The sequence below is a fragment of the Equus quagga genome, chromosome 10 (genome assembly GCF_021613505.1).
Source record: "Equus quagga isolate Etosha38 chromosome 10, UCLA_HA_Equagga_1.0, whole genome shotgun sequence".
Lineage (NCBI taxonomy): Eukaryota > Metazoa > Chordata > Mammalia > Perissodactyla > Equidae > Equus > Equus quagga.
The window spans coordinates 87,431,473-87,451,023 of NC_060276.1; the positions used below are offsets into that span (position 1 = coordinate 87,431,473).

Genomic DNA, 19,551 nt, shown 5'->3' on the forward strand with positions numbered 1-19,551 from the left:
TTAGAATCAGCCATTTCTCCAATGAGCCCTGGTTTCTTTTCCTTTTCTTTTTTTTTTTGGTGAGCAAGATTATCCCTGAGCTAACATGTGTGCCAATCTTCCTCTATTTTGTATGTGGGATGCTGCCACAGCATGGTTTGACGACCTGTGTGTAGGTCCACGCCTGGGATCCAAACCCGTGAACTCTGGGCTGCTGAAGTGGAGCATGCGAAGTTAACTACTATACCATTGGGCCAAGCCATAGCCTTGGTTCCTTTTATTGCAGACAGGTATTAGAAACTAAGATCTGGGCTCTAGGTGTGCCTGTTGCTACCAGGGTGTTACTACTTCTAAGACCTTTCAGCTCACAAAGTAAGAAAATATATGTGTGTACACACTTATTTTATTTTATTTTGCTGAGGAAGATTCACCCTAAGCTAACATACACTGCCAATCTTCCTCTTTGTTGTATGAGAGCCACTGGCACAGCATGACCACTGACAGACAAGTGGTGTAAGTCCACGCCAAGGAACTGAACCTGGGCCATGGAAGCAGAGCACACTGAACTTAACCACTAGGCAACCGGGCTGGCCCCCACACTTATTTTTAAATTTACATTCTTTTTGTACTTCAAATGCTACCTTATACCTAGTTATCTTTATACTCCTATTACAAAAAATATGAAGCAGACTACAGAATTAAACATACTTCAAGAAGAAAAAAATTAGAATATTAGGGTGAAAGAAAAATAAGAAGGACACTAGGGATAAGATTAGTAAAATGATACAAATAATACCTAAATATGTATACAAATGGTTGAGGAGAGGAACTATCCTAAGTGATTTTAAAACCCAATAATTTGATAGTTCATTTCTAATGATATATATCCTAAAGACAAAAAAGAACTGGAAACATTTTGTTCAGTAATCATTTCATTGGTCCTAGTATTAGTTTTGTTATTTTGAGGCTATTATGTACGTAGTGTGGGATAAAGCAAATGAGTAATCAGGCTGGTGTCACTGAGAAGCAGAATTTGGGGCAAGGGGATAAGAAAATTCAGATGTAAGAACAACGAGATTAAATAAAAACCCTGTAGTCCTAAATATGAATTGGAATTATCAGTATAATCTCTGGATATATTCTGTCTTTAAAAAAATACATATTAGTCCTGTCCAATGAAAAGGGCTAAAAATAATAACCTAACTTGTAGCAATGAACACTCTCTACATCCAGATTGTGGTTTCCAAACAATCAATTCCCACTAAAAATGAACCATGGCTCATGACCTAGTCCAGATCTGGGGCAGGAAATGTACAAGATGGGTCTGAACCAGCAAGTTATACCAGAAAGCAAGGAGGCTATCAGAGACTACTAGGATTGTGACAAAAGGGCTCAGGAACCTACCTATATAAACTCCCACAGGCCAAAGATAGAACAACTTGGTTATCAAAAATAACAAGTGAATGGCTTAAATCCATGATTTCATAATAAATACTAAACAAACAAATAAAAACTCTCATTGCTCACCTTTGGAGAATGCTAAGGAACCACCCTATCATTTTGAAAAATGATAAAAGAAAGAAAAGAATCTGGCAATCATCCTACCTTTCCTATTTGCATTGAACCTCAAAGCAACCAAATGGCTAACAAAGGAAGGTTTTACCGTATAAAAGTATGCTAGCTAATAAGTGAAGACAGGAATAATTAGAATATGAGCATTTTGCAACCCCTAATGAATTAATGGATCTAGTGTAATAATTGTCAACAGCTGCTAACATCACACACACAAAAAAGAGATAACCAAACATTATTTGCCTCCTGATAAAAGCATGCACCACCACCTACAAAGAGTTGAAGGGAGGAAGAGTGGGAGGGAGGGGAGGAAGGGAAGGGGCAAACAAACTAAATTCTAATGTGATCAAGCCTCTAGATCTGATACTCAGATACTTAGAGGAACGTGTTAAATACCACCACTGGGATGCAATCAACAAAATCCAGATAGGAAATTATGCAAGACTGCCCTGGTTCATTTTTTTTTAACAACTTGCCTGTCCCTGCTCCCTCTCCCCTTTACCTTTCACAGGTTTTTCCTACAGTAAATCTCTTACACAGCTAGTTCTCTCTTGATGTCTGCGCTCAGAGGACCCAGACTGACACAGTATTTTGTTCATATACAGAATGGCATGGAATATACATAGCCAGAATCAAGGATGAGTTTAGGTCTATAAGATCTAAAATGCAAGGAAGCTAAATCATAATATCCAGCACTGCTATCTGCCGATGTTTGTACGTACTTTTGACCCTGTCAAGTCCAGTGTACCCTTACATGGCTGACATCCATCAAAGATTTAGGTGTGCAACAAATCTTCGGAATCTGCTCAAAAATAAAGGCATCCCATGGCAATTTAAATAAATTCAAGCCAATATCTGCAAATCTTGGTGCTATGGGTTTTGTGGGACAGAGCCACAGGCTTCTTATGCTGACCATCACAAAAAAAGGAGGAAGGCAGATGAAAAATGCTTATGCATTAAATCTTTGTTCTTATGTCTGACTATTTCTTTAGAATTAAGTCCTACAAGAGAGATTACTTAGTCAAAAGATATGAACATTTTTTTTAAAAGATTTTATTTTTTCCTTTTTCTCCCCAAAGCCCCCCGGTACATAGTTGTATATTCTTCGTTGTGGGTCCTTCCAGTTGTGGCACGTGGGACGCTGCCCCAGCATGGCCTGATGAGCAGTGCCATGTCCACTCCCAGGACTCGAACCAACGAAACACTGGGCCACCTGCAGCAGAGCGTGCAAACTCAACCACTCGGCCACGGGGCCAGCCCCAAGATATGAACATTTTTTAGGTTCAAAGCACCACTCTATATTTAAAAGCAAAGAAACTCAGATGCAGAAAATTTTAATTTCTTCCCAGTGCCCCTTAATCAATCTATTTATAATCCAATTAGATAAATACACCCAAGGGTTTATTAGAATTACTTGAGTGGCTCCTCTTCGAAGGAAGGAGCAACTTGTCCTCTGCATGCCGCCTAAGGAGAAGCAGAGGTGGCTTTGAACTCCCGCAGCAGTGGGACCTACAGTGGTCCTGCCCCCCGAGGCAGCCTCACAGTTGGTTAGCATTGTGCGTCCTACAGGTCAACTTCACGTGCCTTTCCTGTTGCCTCTCACAGCCATCCTTTTGAATAGATTTCATCATCCCCATATTCCAGATGAGAAAAATCAAGTGCCTGATATGACCTCAACAGAGTCTCCTGAAAAGCGAAGGAATTTTACTTCTCACATCCTCACTTGGAGCCCTGATAAAATAGAATCTAGCGTGTAACTCTAAACAAGTTTGGTGAGTGGAGTTCAGGGCCAATAATAAATAAACACCACTCAGGAGGCTAACGGGGGAGAGGAGAGCAGAGCTGGCTGAGCCAGACAAGGACCACACCAGTGACAAACGCAGTTTGGCATTTATGGACATAAACAAAATTAAGAAGCTGACAAAAATGATTGTTTCTGCATTACAGGAAAATGATTGGCTCTATGTTAGCAAGGAAAGTTTAAACTCTTAGTTTAAGAAGTAAGGAAAACATTTAAAGCATTAAAGGATTTCAGAAAAATGGTTTTAAAAAGGTTTTAGAATTTGAAGAGAGAAGATTTAAGTTATTTAGAAAAATCTTTCTTCTAAGATGCTGAATAAATGGGGTTCTAATGTTTCAGTTTGAGTGCTAATTGTGAAGAAGACTCTGATAAGGATCTTCTATGATAATTTAAAGGTTAGAAAATACAAAATATGGAAATAAAAGCAAGATGCCATTAGAAAAGGTTATTTTTGAAAAATAACTAATTTTCAATAAATAACTCAGGAAGTCATAAATAAAGCACAAACATTCGCAATCCAGAAACACTTTTCTAATATATCAACTGTAATTGTCTGTTGATTCAAATGGAAAAAACTAAGATAATGTCTGCTTCAAGATATAAGTCTTGGATTATACCCCTTAACTCTTTTTGTGTATTACTATGCATTCTATCCTCCCTTCATCACTACAAAATTCAATAATCAGAGAAAAAAAAATCTCATCCCAATTGTCAACTTCACAGAATGGTTTTAGGGCTTTTGCCATAATCTTTGAAAATATTTATTTAACCTTCTTTTTTGTAAATGGGATAAAATTGTTAGAAAAGTTCTTTAAGTCTAAAGGCCAGTCACCAAATACAACGTAGCTACTAAAAAAAGACTTCCTAATTAAATATTTACTTATATCTGTTATGAAAAGAGATTTAAAATCTCACATTAAACCTATTTCATCTTGCTCCAAAGAAATATAGATAAACCAAAGCTAAGAGCATTGTGCATTACAGCTCCTCCTTTCATTCATTTTCCATCATTTAATGGCCATATGGAATCTAGAGTGATAGAAGAAGCCTGCTCCTCACCCACCCCTCCTGGACCCCTGCCCGTCTCCAAGATAAGGAAAGGGTTTGACATGTAGCACGCTGGTAAATGGTTAACAACCATCTCTGGGCTGGGGGGAAGGGGAGGACACCTGATGTGGAGCATTTGAATTTCCATGGTATATATGCACTCCCATGACGGCTGATTTCAAACTACCAGTGTGATTTCAAGCTGCCAATGTGATAGCACTGACTGTGGAATTGGGAAGAGCATTTGCGATCACGATCAGTCCTTTGGAGCTAGTAGAAGCTGGCTCCAACACACACTGTTAGAGCTATAGACTCTTGGCCTCAGATCAGAGAGCGGAAGGGTAAACAAGTCAGGGAGAGGGGGAGCATCTATTAAATCGGCAAGTATATGAGATTCATTGGGTTGTAGGGGATGAAGGACCACCTTGGAAAGGTGTCCCAGATTCTCAAGTGTCCTAGTGTCTTAAGTCTGTGATTCTCCCATGGCTGCGTTTGAGGGAAGAGGTCTAAGTGGGCACTGGCAAAATCTACCATCCCCTGCACCTGCACCAGGAGCTCTTCCTCTCCCAAATCACGGCAAACCGAGCTCATTAGGAAGAAAAGAGGCCTGCACTCCAGAATGCCCTGTGGTTTTCTATGAGAGTCGAGCCCGAAGAAGCTACATTCACAAAGAGTTTGTCAAGGCCTTATTGTGAAAATAAGGATCTGATCACTTTCAAAATGCAAAAACCTGAAAACAGGAAAATAGCAGATAATCGCACAAGCAAATCTTAAATCACTTTGCAATTAAGTATTTTAAATAGGGATGATGAGTTTACAACAATACAATTCCTCTTCTGATTTCTCTCTCAGTAATCATTTGGATTTTACAGAAATGAAAATAAAGTAGGTTAATAGGTTTATCAGAGAGGCTGAAAAAAAAAAAGTCTGCCAAAAGCACACCTCGTTTGAGAGTTCAGGCAACTGCTAATCCTGGTTATTAGATCAGGAGAGCCTGGGCGAGATGATGTATACAGCCAGCACCAGTGTTGCCATAGCAACTGCAAACCGGGCTCCAGCTTCTTAAAGTCACTGCCCATGGAAACTCTGTTCCCACAGATTCTGCAGTGCTACCAAAGTCCTGACATGGCTACATCCTCATAGAAATGGTATAGAAAGTGATTAAACCTACATAGCGTACCTGGAGAAGGAATTAATATCTGCAACGAAGCCATGGAGGAAATGGTCCTCTGCTTCCTGAGATATAAATCTCTTGCCGTGAAACTTAGCTTCACACTTACCCCTGCCTTCTCCACCTCGCCAAGGGCCCTTTCCTTTACCTTACTTCTTCAAGCACGTTCACATTACTCTATTTTAGCGAAAAAAGGAAATCGCCCATTTGACCCGTGCTACCCTTTCCAGTTCAATTTCTGATTTTCTTTCAACAACAAATGATCCGGTGTCTCTACTTCCCTACTAGAGAAAATCTTGAAATGTAGTGTATTCCTCATGAAAAATGTCCAGGGACCCCACTTTCAACATAGACAAGTGATATAATCATCTGTCACACTCTGTCCCTGTTACCCCTGCTTTATTCTTCTTCTTAGCACACTTCACCACCTGGCACTATATATACTATATATGTATACTATAGTATATTTATATAGTATTATATAGTTTATATCCCCTTCACTAGAATTAAGCCCCCAAGAAAGCAGCGTCATTTAGGCATCTCAAGCTCAATATGTCTAGCACAGGACACTTGATATTTCCCCATAACTCATTCTTCCCCTAAAGCTTTTCAACTCAGTAAACGGCATCACCATTTAGCTAGTTCTCAGGTCAAAACCCTTGGAGCCATTCTTGACTCCTCTCTTTTCATCCTATACCTTATCCATTCAAGTGACAAGTCCTGTTGGTTGCAGAATCAAAATACATTCTGAATCTGACTGATTCTCAGCACTGCAACCACAGTCACTCTTGTCCAAGCCATTGTGGCCTTTTGCTCTTGTCCAGGGTACCATGACCTCTTGCCCAGAGATCTACCTTTTAACTAGTGTGTTATGACCTTCTTCAGAACAGAAATGGGTTATACATCTTTGCATCCTTAGAATATAGCCTGCCATGTTGCAGGTGTTCAAATGCTTGTTGCAATAAACAGAAGAACCACATACTAGGAAAACAAAACCAAGGCAACAGAAAAGTTTCTAATGCTACTTAGATTATATTTATCTCAAGCAACTAAGAAATATTGACAAGGATAGGGTACCAAGTCACTTTAACCTTTATGCCTAAGTAAGTCAGCAGATTCTAAATACTACTAGTACATTTTCTGGTCTTTGAATCAGCATTGAGCTTTTTAGCAAAAGAGAACAGAGAATATCAATACGCACACAAACTTGTTCCTGACACATACAGTCATTTCTTTCTTTCCATCTACCTACCTATCCATCCCTATATCCATCTGCATTTTGTGCTTCCTTTCAGAGAAAAAATTCTCTGCTATTGAAAAAGCCAAATCTTCTAATCCATTTGATGAGCTAAAAAGACAGTACTGTCTCAAATGATAAATAGAGGAAAGCTAACAATTAACTTCAATTTGTCCTGAATTCGACAGACTGTGTTGTCTAGACAGTCCTAATTTATTTGATTATTGTTCAGCATTCATCTTCACTTTAGATAAATGGATCTCACACAAGTTAGGGAATGCAATTACCCCTTAATTCATTATTCACCCCATTCTTTCCTTGAAAGTTAAAATACACCAGGGGCGCTCCATCCTGCTGTCCTCAGATTCTGCACACTAGGATGTGCTGTAGTTTAAAGAAATACTTTGCAAAATGTTTTATGGAACACTAGTCCTAAAGATGCTCCAGGGAAAAGTATCAACGTATCAGTGTGGAAGTTGGGACATATGCTGTTTCTCCTTCTGCAAAATGTGTGGCGCATACTGGCATATTAAAGGCCCTGATAAGTCCTGCAGCGAAGAGACCTGTTTAACTCTGCATTTCTCCACTCTCTGTATTTTTGGAAAAACTATACCTCAAAACACACTTTGGGAAAGCTGGTTTCATCTCTTATAAAATTGTTCAAATATTTACAGTAATAAACTCCCCTGGGCAGGGTCCCAGGAGAACAATGCCTAGAACACAAGCTGAGTGTTGAAACAAAGCTTTAGTTTAGCTATGGCTTATGCTCTGCTGGATTTCCTAGCTTTTTGTCTTTCTTCCCAGAAAGAGACATTTTCCTTCAACTTTGACGTTCATCACCACCTGGGGAATGTGTATAGTATATATCATATAGTAACTTTTTTAAGTTAACTTTCTATTTTCAGTGAAGTGATCTCTGGCCAACAGAATTCTTACATAACGGCACGTTTGGACTCTTGGACTGAATACTCCAAGGACAATAAAAAGGGTAGTCAAACATTAGCTCATACTGAAGTTTTAGAAACAATGCTCCCAAAGCAGGGAAATGGCAAAAGCCATAAATTTTGCTTAAAGCACATAGTGGGCTCAATCAACAAATAGTTATTGGATGAATGAAGAAATAAATGAATGAATGAATAAATACATGTAGACATGCAAGAAAAAGGTCTTTAACTTAAGCCACAGCAAACTCATTTCATCTGGAAACGGTCACCTTAAAGGTCATCTTTGTTACATTTCAGAATTTATCCAAAACACACTTCTGTGAAGCATGATTTCCTTCACGAAATCCTTTCCTTGTCTGTCATTTCCTGCTCTCTTCTTTGAGCCCTGGCCAAAACCCCGAGTCAACCTCAAACACCAAGAGCACTTCTTGTTCATCGCTGTTATCTCATGACATAGAGGAGTCCTCCGCCTCAGACGGTCACTGGAGAGACAAATGGACTGACCGATGGACTAGAGAACTGAAATCTTCCATTTGGGCCAAATTTTGTCAAGTGCCTTCCATGACCAATGATTTTTATAAGCTATTACAAATGCATATTCAATCAGAAATGTATATTTAATATCAATGGCTTCACTTCAATACTTAAAATCTGTAAATACCAATCTTGGAAAACTATTTTTAAAAAAATCACATCAACCACCACAGCCTTTCATTTTCACCAGTGTTGTCTCCCCAAATGCTTTCTTCTCAAAACATATCAGGTTCACGGTCTTAATGTAGGAAATGCAGGTGCCTTATTTTTCAGCCTGGATGTCTTGACAGTTTTTATCATTGTCTATTTACATATTCATTACTAGTAACTGTCTAATGACCTAATGAATCCTTTGAATTCTTATTTTTGACCACTTCTGTGAAGTCCCAGTATCAGCCAAAAACATTTACGTTACAGGGACAGTGACACTGAAGAGGTTTCCATAACATCGGATGTTGGCCTGGTGCAGGGAAAAAAAAAGTCTATGCATAAAAATATGCATTTTTTTGGTGAAAGGATCCAATAACTTTCATCAGATATTCAAAGGAACATTCGATCCAAAAGGTTAAGAACCGCTGATCTAAACCATTTAAACAATGGCCAACATATTATCCTAAACACACCAGGAATGGATTTTTCAAAAAGGAAATAGATTCTTCATATAAAAGTCATTTGACCTAATAGGGTGCCCCATATTTTTAAATTTAAATGTCCATGAAGCAGTCATACGCCATGTAATATATTCTAAAATATAAATTACTGTGAAGAAACAGTCACTAGGTTTTAGAGAATCAAGCCTCAAAGGAAAGCAGTGATAAAGTTTACTGCAGTTTTATGAATGAGCCTACAAAACAAGCTCACTGAGCCGGGCTCTAGAGGGAGCACTGCCCTGGCGGTCAGTATTTTAGGGGTCCAACGTCAAGTTAAACAGCTAAGAATTTTGCGGCGTTTGGTAATTCACTCGACCCCTCTGAGCCTTCTTTTCTGCCCCTTCGAGCTCTTACAAGCTGTAATTCTTGAACATGGTTAATATGCAATTAACTCTCAAAGCCTATCATCTGGTTTTTATGTTCTGATTGACACTCTTACCTAATCAATCGATAGAATATTGCTATAAAGTGGGGTTTTACTTACTTTGGCCTAGCAACAACTAGAAAAGGGCTTGAAGCTAAGGCTCAGAAGAGCCACGGAGAAGGTTTGAATAAGTACCTGTAAGAGAGACCCAGACCCTGATTTAGGTTAGTGCAGGATGTCAATAAGAGAGATGACGCAAACCATTTCCAGAATACACATGGAAGAAAAAAAGTGTTGGGGAGGGGTCTGAAAGAAAAAGCTGAAGAGAGAGACCTTTAGGAAGCAGACTAATTACTAAAAAAGGTACTGGAAGATATATAACATATAACTTAATTGAACCTCTGATTTTACAGATGACAAAACTGTGGTTCAAAGATTTTTAAGCTGCCCTAATTCATAATGCTAGATGATAACATAATAAGGAATAGGTCATCCAAATGAAAATACAAACTGCTGGTAAAACTATAAAATATTTTTCAAAACAAAAGGATAAAACAGTCCTAGCAATCAACTTGTCTCAAATGCTCCAATGTTTAACAATGTAACTAAACTTTTTTGATTCATTTTGTGCAGTTCTAAACACTCAAACTTAAAAAGAAAAATAACAATCTATCCCTCTCATAGATGCAAGTATAGTCTTCAAATGAGCCCTGATTGGATGACTACACTCTTGCACATCCTTGTATGTGATAGAAAACTACACCATAACCTCAGTCGTTTTGGGCACACCTGAATCCAAATACTGGCAAGATTTGTCATATGTAAAAAAAGGATATGTCATGCCTGCACAAAGATTGTATGACCCAATATTCACCAATAACAGGCTTCCACATTTCTTTTTGCAAATTATTGGTCTCTGTGATCCAATTATACTACAGTTATACTAAACTTATATAATTATACTATACTTTGATCTATTGTTAAATATATTTTTCACATTGGCTGAGAATTATGTATAGATTTAAATCAATTAGTATTGGTCAAATGCTAAAACTGCCCATTAAATGTCAGATAAACCTTCATTCAACCGTGAAGATATTAAAAAATCAGAACCCAAATAAATGTAATTCTTGTATTCTTTGTTCAGCATAAAAACATTTTATAGGGGCTGGCCTGGTGGCACAGTAGTTAAGTTCGTTGTGTGCTCTGCTCTGGTGGCCTGGGGTTCACCGGTTCAGATCTCAGGTGCAGACCCATGCACTGCTTTATCAAGCCAAGCTGTGGTGGCATCCCACATAAAAAATAGAGCAAGACTGGCATGGGTATTAGCTCAGGGACAATCTTCCTCAAGCAAAAAGAGGAGGATTGGTGGCAGATGTTAGCTCAGGGCTAGTCTTCCTCAAAAAAAAAAATTATAAAGTAAAAGTACCCTAGTTTATTTTAGAGAAAAAAAAAACACAAAATAGGGACAAAGGAGTGTCCTACAAGGCAGAAAATTAATGCTCAGCCTGCACTGAAGCTCAGAGTATCTAAATAATTAAGTCGTCAAAATAAGTGGCATTTTTTTTTAATGTAAGCTTTTCTTAATCACTACAAAACCACACAGTACATGCTACCAAATTCTGGATTAAAATGCTCCATGCAGAAATGATTCTTCAGGGTGACATATTTCAACAAAAAGGGAAATTGTGGTATGTTGTGGATTCAATTGTCAGAATTGAGAACATTAGTCAATCTTCTTGAAAAATGGCTTTTCTGTCTCAGATGATGAGAAACATTCAGTCCCTGATGATTTTATGCCAAGTTCTGGGTGGCTAGTGTTCTCAATTCTTTTAGTTGAGCTCAGCTTGTAGAAAAAAATACATAAGAGTTCTATTGCTTAGACACTATATGGAAATATCTCTTTTTACATGACACTTGGAATTTAATTTAAAAAAAAACATGGAAAAACTCTCTAGTCACTGAGGACTATCCAGCATTACGACTAAAGTGTTTTCACTGTGCACTTGCTAACTGTTGGGCAGATGTGGCACATTGGGGTTATCTCGATAGTTACCAGGATCACATCCCAGAGGCACAGTAGGCAACTATTTTCCTTCCCTGGAACTCTTGCCATGGGCTTCAATTAAACACTGCTCCTGTATGGCTCACAGCCTCACGCCTCCGTATCTGTGCTCCTTCATTTTTCCATCCTCTTACCTGTACCTGTTAAAAATCCTACCTATCTCTCAGGGTCCCAGCACTTTGTTCATATTCATAACATTAGTATTTCTCTCACTGCATGAATGTCAATTATTTTCTCACTTGATTACTTCTTGCAAGAGGATTGGGTGCCCTATGGGCAGGGACACTACTTACTCAGCTTTATATACCTCTTTCCCTTGATCTAGCCGCTACTCAGCATATGGCAGAGGCTCTCAAAATGCTTGAACGAGTCCAGGCACCAGAGCCACCTCTGCTCCTAATGAGTTGCTTTGAGGGGCAGAGCATTCCTTTTCCCTAGAAGCGATTCTCTGGCTGTAGCTTTGAACACAAAGGGGATGCTGCCAAGAGGATTAAAATCTTAGGTGATTGGACTAGACTGTCTTTTAAAAATCCCTTTGGCCCAAAGACTCTGAAGCATGCATTGTCTTTTGGAGGTGGGCTTTTTTCCTCTTTTCCTTTTTTTCTCTCCCTAAAGACAGTCAATTTAGAAATTCTCAGTTAAGGCAGATTTTAAAATCTTACACCATTGGGTTTCTGTCATTTGTCATATCTGTGTCATCTCACAAATAAGAACTAGTATCTAAAGTCAGCGACTGAACTGCTACACTTAAAATAAAATCAAGAAATAAAGACAGAAAATGTGTGAATTGCTAGCTATAGATTATAAGCTCTACAAGAAGAGAGAAAAGTTAAGGGGAGTCAGAGTGATCAAGGAAAAAAATGTTTAATCAGGTATTGAAGAATGGATAGGATGTGAATGGTCAGAGAGAAGCATTTCCATATAAAGAAAAACAAAAACAGGGAAGGAATGGAGGGACAAAATAAACATGGCGGAGCACTGAGGACAAGAGAGCAGTGTGACTGAAGCTCAGGTCCATGTTGGGATTAGTGGAAAATGCCACCAAAGTAGGACCAGATAATTGGGGGTGTGGAGGGGAGCTTGAAAGGCTGGTGATAGAACCACTGAAGGTCCTAAGCAGAAGAGCAAGGTGATGAAAGAAGTGTCTTTTTAAAAAAATCCTATCTTCATGTCTGGGAGAACACTGCAGGATGGACATGAAGGGAGAGCCCAAAAGAAACGGTGGACACCGGGAAGATGGTCATCACCTCGTGAGCTGAAGGGGTCAAGGGTCTGTCCTGGGGACAGGAGAGTCACCAGAAATAGGGAAAAGGAATAGCTCAAAAGAGGAGTTAGAAAGATCTGTTGACTGAGTGTAGAAAATAAAAGAAAAGAATGTGTCAAAAATGATGGAAAGGATGGTGGTGCCAAGAACAGAGTCAAGGAAGTGAGGAAGAGAAACTGGGTTGGAGGGCAAGGAGGCTTTTGGACATGCTGAATACAAAGTAAGAACAAGACATTCAAGTGTGAAATATCCAGGAGCAGAAAAGCTATGGGACAGTAGTTCAGAAAAAGATAAGGATTCAAACCAGAAACTTAAGAGCTCCCTATAGATAAGGGAAACTTGAAGGCCTAGAATGAGAAAGAAGAGAGTACATAAGAGCCCAAAAGTGATGAACAGCTGAACCTCGAGGCCATTTCAAGACTAGAAGTTCACAAGAATATGGGCACAATGAAAGGGATAGAAAAGAAGCAATTAGTATGCGCTAAAAATTCAGGATCCAATAGTGTCACAGAAAACATGAAAGGAGTTTCAAAAAGGACTTGGTGATAGATGGCGGAAGATGGATAGAGGCCAGAGCACGTGAAAGATACTACTTATAAATGAGCAAGTGTTTTCCCCTCTAACTACTAACATAGTATATAAAATTATTTAATCAGTGAGTGGGCAGAAAAAGTGATTTTGTGGCTGTAAGAATGCTGTGTTTTGTGTTTTGTAATGACAAAGGGAGATATTTTAAGATGCTGCTATTCTTTGGGCAAAGATACTTATAAAAAATGAAAGATAATTCTGTTAATATGGATTGATTTTGAGGACTGTCATTTAGAATTTGTACTCTTGGGGGAGCTATTTTGTTATATAATAGGAATAACACTGCATATACATATATATATGCCATATATTATAAGTGTGTGGGTAACATATTAAAATGTGCAAGTCCTGGGGCTGGCCCCGTGGCCAAGTGGTTAAAGTTCCATGCACGCCACTTCAGCAGCCTGGGTTCGCAGGTTTGGATCCCAGGTGCAGACCTACTCTACTCATCAGCCATGCTGTGGAGGCATCCCACATACAAAGTAGAGGAAGACTGGCACAGATGTTAGCTCAGGGCTAATCTTCCTCAAGCAAAAAAAGAGGAGGATTGGCAATGGATGTTAGCTCACGGCAAATCTTCCTCACACACACACACACAAAATAAATAATAAAATAAAATAAAATGTGCAAGTCCTGAGAAAAGTTATAAGACATATCCAAAAGCATTTAAAACTGATATAAGGACTATTAAGTAACTCATGGGATACTGCTAACCACACACAAAGATGATATGTTTCTGAGTTCTTAACAACCCTTGGGAAGTAATGCCTCTCACCAGCTCATGAAACACCCAGTCTGTGTGCAGGCTTTATCCTGAGCCACATTTGCATCTACTTTTATTTTAGTTGTAAACCATCTGGGAAGGCACCACAGCCAGAAAGCAATGTTTCTGGTCAGTTTTGATGTTAAAATCCCTCAAATCTGACTGATAGAGATGGTATTAGGGGAAGCCCAGTGCCTTTTCCACTGTCATTGATGGTCTGGAAGCTGGCTTCTGGAATAGGAGTGTGAACTACTGTGCAAGAGATGCACTCTACTTCTTCCAAATGGAAATGAACAAATTAATAATTAATAGTGACCATGGACAGATCCAGGTTCTGAGGGGCCTGAACCTTATATAATTCGGGTGCCCTCCTGTAGGAAAAAGAATGCAAAATTAGGAATACAAGATTCAGTATGAAACTGGTTAATTATTTGGAGTGAGAACCAGAGGGGACCAGCAGTGGCAAGGCCATAAAGCATAAGGGTCATCAGCTACATGGTAAATCCACCTCTGCTCATGACCAACTACTGAGGGAGAGTGTGGAAAGGGAGAAAGGGCAGGTAATCCAGAAGAGGAAAAATAAAAGATAAAATGCTCCTTAAGGAATATGGAGCACAGAACAAGAAAAAGACAAGAATAAAATCCAAAAAGAGTCCTGAATTGTGAAATATGGATGGCATAGAGATGGCAGAAGAGACAGAACTCCTAATCAATTTACACAACACATTATCATCATATTTATTTTCCAGTGACTAACAATCATATTGCTTCTAGAAGGCTTGCACAGAAGGACTAGGTTTTTGGAAACACCAGTCCACTTCATTGCAAGCACTCAACAAGTGTTTTTGTGGAATGAATAAATAAATGAATGAATGAAGGGAAATACTTGTTTTTCTTACTCTGCTTTCCTCTGATGCTCCGACATACATGCACGTTTTTGCTGGCACTGGCTGGAGTTGTCAAAGAAACAGCTCATGTCAATCTCTTCCCTGGTGATTAAGACTTTATCCTCAAGGGGCTAAGTCAAAAGCTATCTCCACTCAAAATTAATTTGTAAGCATGTTCAGAGTCTCTTTAAAAGTATCATACATAAAAATGGCTAGTATGGGGCCACCTTACTTACTCCCTCCCACATTCTTTCTCCCTCTTTCTAAATCAGATCCTGCAGGTATATTTCAGAAATTATTAACACCCTCCTGGGCGGTAGACAGATTATTGTGGGATTCTAGCCAGGACTGAAACATATTTCCTAAATTTGAAACATTTTATCAATTATGACAACAATAAGTGACTTTAATATATCAATCATGATGAGGTTTCCAGGAAGATACTGAAAAGCCTCATGCACCGCTCAACTGGTCAGCTACAAACCCAAGCCAGGACTAGGGGAACCCAGGCTGGCCAGCTGGCTCATCACAGGACAAGATTCAGGAGATGGGAGCTCTTATGAAAGGACACAACAGGGCATTCCCTGCTCTGCTGTCAGCCCTTGCTTCACAAAGGGATTCCCTTAGGGCAAAAAATGCCCTACACCTTCCTGCAAGTTCTAAAAAAAACCAGGGGGAGTAGGTTAAAACTAAGAGCCCACCTCGCTCGCTTTTTTCTTTCTTTCTTTTTTTTTTTTTTTTAAAAAAAACCTTTTCCTAAACGATTCTTCTTCACTTACTAAATTTCCTAAGGAAAAGTGCTTAGAGAACAGCAGGACTGAAATAAACCGAAATAACACTATTACTACCGTAATACTACAGAAATCGGTATACCGATGTTCTGTTTAGGGCAAAGGACATGAAATCAGTGAGGCAAAGCAGTCACCTCAGGAATTAGAAGACAAGAGTCTTAAATGGGAGAAAATCCTGTCAGCCACTTCTCGGCTAGGGGATTGGACCTCGGAGAGTTACTGAAACTCTCCCGACCTCAGTTTCTTAGTTTTGTAAAATAGGGGCGAATATAATACCCACCTCACAGGATTGCTGAGGATTGAGAAAATCCACGTAAAGTGCTAAATATGACTGCACAGCAACAGCTAATTAAATGTCAGTATTTAATAGTGGCAGTAGTAAAATTATTGTTCCTGCCTCCTCTCCGTTCACACCACCAGTAAAACTGGCCCAACCCCCACTCCCACCTTGCAGGATCCAGCCGGCCACTCTTGTACTCTGGCACCCACAAGAGAGACCCCCTAAACGCCACGGCGCTACTGCAAGTCCCCCACCCCAGAGCCAGCCAGGTCCTCTTAGGTTACCATAGCGGTCCACACTAACCTGAGATGCCGCCTCCTATCACGACTACGTCGAACATGTGGCCTGCCATACTCGCCTTCTCCTGACTCGCCATGATCGGGCTGAGACTCTCCCCAGGCGTGGGTATAGGAGTGGGGCCCGCCAATGGCGGGGCGGGCCCTTCTAGCGACTCTCGGGGGGAGAATGGGGGCGGAGCCAATTCTTCCACCGATACCCAGGAGGAGCGGGTCAGTGAGGGCGGAGCAGACTCTTGTAATGACACCCGCGGGGAGTTATTGGGTGTAGGAGGTCCTAGTACCGAATCCAGGGAGGAGCTGAGCGCTAACAACGGGGTGGACTCTAGTACCGACGGTTGGGAGGAGCCCGAGAACGGGAAAGATCCTTGTATCGAACTCCAGGGGGAGCTTGGCACTGATGGCGGGGCGGACCCTAGTGCCGACACTTGGGAGGAGCCCAAGAACGGGAAAGATGATTGTTCTGAACTCCAGGGGGAGCTTAGCACTGAGGGCGGGCCGGACTCTAGTACCGATGATTCGGAGGAGCCCAAGAATGGGAAAGATCCTTGTACCGAACTCCAGGGGGAGCTTAGCACTGAGGGTGGGAGGGACCCTAGCACTGACACTCGGGAGGAGCCAAAGAATGGGAAAGATGCTTGTTCTAAACTCCAGGGAGAGCGTGGCATTGCGGGCGGGACGGATCCTCGTACCGATGCTGGGGCGCCCGAGAATGGGAAAGCTCCTTCTACAGATACCTCGGTGGAGCGGGGTATTGAGAACTGGATAGACTCCTGTAATGACACTCGGGGCGAGTTATTGGGTGCAGGAGGTCCTGGGGGTGTAGAGAGTCCTGATAGCTGGGGGGAGCTGGGCAATGAGGGTGGGGCGGATTCAAGTACTAACAATCTGGGGGAGCCTGAGGGCGGGACAGATCCTCGTACTGATACCCGGGGGTTGCGGGCGTCCGGGTTAGAGGCTGGGGCGGCCCCCTCGGGGGTGCTCGTGCGGGCGGCAGACATGAGGATCCAGTCGCTCAGGCCGTGGGCTCCAGAGCCGTAGAGACCAATCTGGGAGTCCGTGTGAGTCCTCGGGCTAGGACTGGGGCCGGTTTGGGAGGGCGTGCTGGAGCTCCCGGAGTATGCCGCATCTGATGTGGGCGCGATCGACAGGTTGCTGGAAAACAGACGGGAGACGGTCCGCCACTCAGAATGGACGCTCCACCGGGACGTGGAGGACGAGGCGGAGCCCAAGGGGGAGGCCGGGTCCTGGATCTGGGCAGCGGTGCCCCTGGCACCGGGCGCGCGCTGTGCCTCGCGCCCCTTCCTGCCGTTGCCGCCGCGGCCGCGGGAGGCATCCGGACTTTGTGCGCTCATCTGTCTGACTCGCGCCGGGGGCCGGACGCTCCGCTCGCCTCCGCCCCTCCCCTACAGGCGCTCGCCTCGGCCCCACTGTCCGTAACCGCACTCCAGAGGCCCACCCCGGGAACCTGGCCCGCTCCGGGGCGGGGAGATGAGGAGCGGAGGCGGCCTGGCTCCGCCTCCGCCGCCCTCCCAAAGCGCGCTCCAGGGGAGCTCTCCCGCCGGGACTGGCCGGGCTATGCCACTGAGGGGAAGGGGGGCGGTTCCCAGGCGGGAGTGTGGGCGTGGCTGCAGGGGGGTTTCAACCTGGTGCTTTATTCTAACGCTTTAACTAAAAGGGGACTGGGCTGGGGTGGGCTAAGGGAAGCGGGTTCATGAAAGAAGGGGGCCTGGATGGCAGGGTTGCAGGGTCGCCGCCCCACTTGGTCTGGCCTCTTTGTGACGTCACGGGGGGCCGGGTGAGGTCTGCGCAGCCGCGCAGGGGGCGGGGTGAAGTGGAAACTTATTTGGGGGAGGTTTGGCAATTAGTGGTTTTCTGTGGAGTTTTTCAAGCTGAGGTGCTTAGCCAAAATTGAAGCAAGTAGGCGAGAATATTAAGAACTCAGCCATTACAGATTAAGTGGGACCTGCAGTTTAAAAGCGAAGGTCAAGGGATGGTTAAGGTGCAGAAACAAATTAAACAAGAAAACATGTTTCCCCGTCCTACTGAAAAGGATATTTAATGCATAGATTTTTGCTGTGCAACCAGCCTCTTGTCTTGCTAGTTTTATTCTTTCCTTAAATTTCCACTTATCCTCCTAGAGCTGAATTTATCATCACTAGAACCCTCAAAAATAGATGTAATTATGACATGAATTTAGAGTAAATGATGAGAACTCTGGAAGTTAACTAGTGTCCATTCCCACCTATAATCATTTCTCCTGCCCCCCCCATTCTGTATCAAACAATATCTTGTTGAAGAAACTCTAAGGAAATAGAAATTTAGTCTTTTATCCAGTTTTAATAGCTTTTACTTTCTAGAAAAGGAGTTGAGACTTAGGACTAAATTGGTATCATTTTTGTCTTGTTAGATTTGAAGCAAAGAAAGAGGAAATAATAAATATAAAGAGTTCAGCCCTTTCTAATATGATTCTGTCCAACTTTCTCCTTGTTTCTGTTGCTTTCATTTCTTTCATTCAAATATTTGATTTCATACTATGTGGTAGGCACAGGGCAAGGTACTGGGGATGCACAGGTGACACAAGACAGTTGGAGACCTTCATCAAAATACCGTCTGCTAGAGCAGCTGGTAGAGGAGATAGACAGCCATACGCTTGATGTGTCAATCCAAATTCTGATAAATGTTATGTTGGAAAGGTCCATAGTGATAAAGTGTTAGGGTGTCCTGACCACTCTGGAGGTTAACTTTGGGAGGGGGAGTGTACAAATGTCCCATACAGAGGGAATGATGTGGGCAAAGGCTCTGTGGTAGAAAAAAACAATGGTTCATTGAAGTAGCTGAAAGCCAGCCAGTGTACCTATAGCAGGGGAGAAGCACAGGAGCCAAAGTTGCTGAGGTTGGCTGGGCCAAAGTCAGATCCTTGATCTGTATTCTAAAGCAATGGAAGCCAGTGCAAGATTTTAAGCAAGGGGCAATATGACTAGATTGCATTTTGAAAAGGTCTGTCTGCCTGCCATGTGAATAATGGGTTGAAGAGGACAAGAGTAGATACATACAGCGAGACCAAAGTTTGGAATTCTTCAAAGAAAGAGGTGACGTTGTCTGACTAAGGTGAGTGGCAGCAGTGGAGCTGGAGAGAGATGGACAGATTGGAGACTTTTACATGTAAAATTGACGGGACTTGTTATGGCTGGGATTTGGAAGACCATGAGTGTGTTTTTGGACATGTTGAGTTTCAACATGAAGTTTGTAGAGTAAGCAATTGAACATGAAGTCTGAGACTCAAAGGCAGGAGTTTGGCTGGAGATAAAAATGTGG

The 19,551-nt window shown here is 41.8% G+C and overlaps 1 protein-coding gene across 1 annotated transcript in view; it reads right to left on the reverse strand.

Moving 5' to 3' along the window:
• The window catches only part of LOC124245835 (amine oxidase [flavin-containing] A), a 61,244-nt gene extending 43,600 nt beyond the window's left edge, over window positions 1-17,644 (reverse strand). The window contains exon 1 of the mRNA XM_046673604.1: window positions 16,241-17,644. Coding sequence (XP_046529560.1) covers window positions 16,241-17,588 — 1,348 coding nt within the window. The 5' untranslated portion in view covers window positions 17,589-17,644. The remainder of the gene's footprint in view (window positions 1-16,240) is intronic.
• Window positions 17,645-19,551: the final 1,907 nt, after the last annotated feature.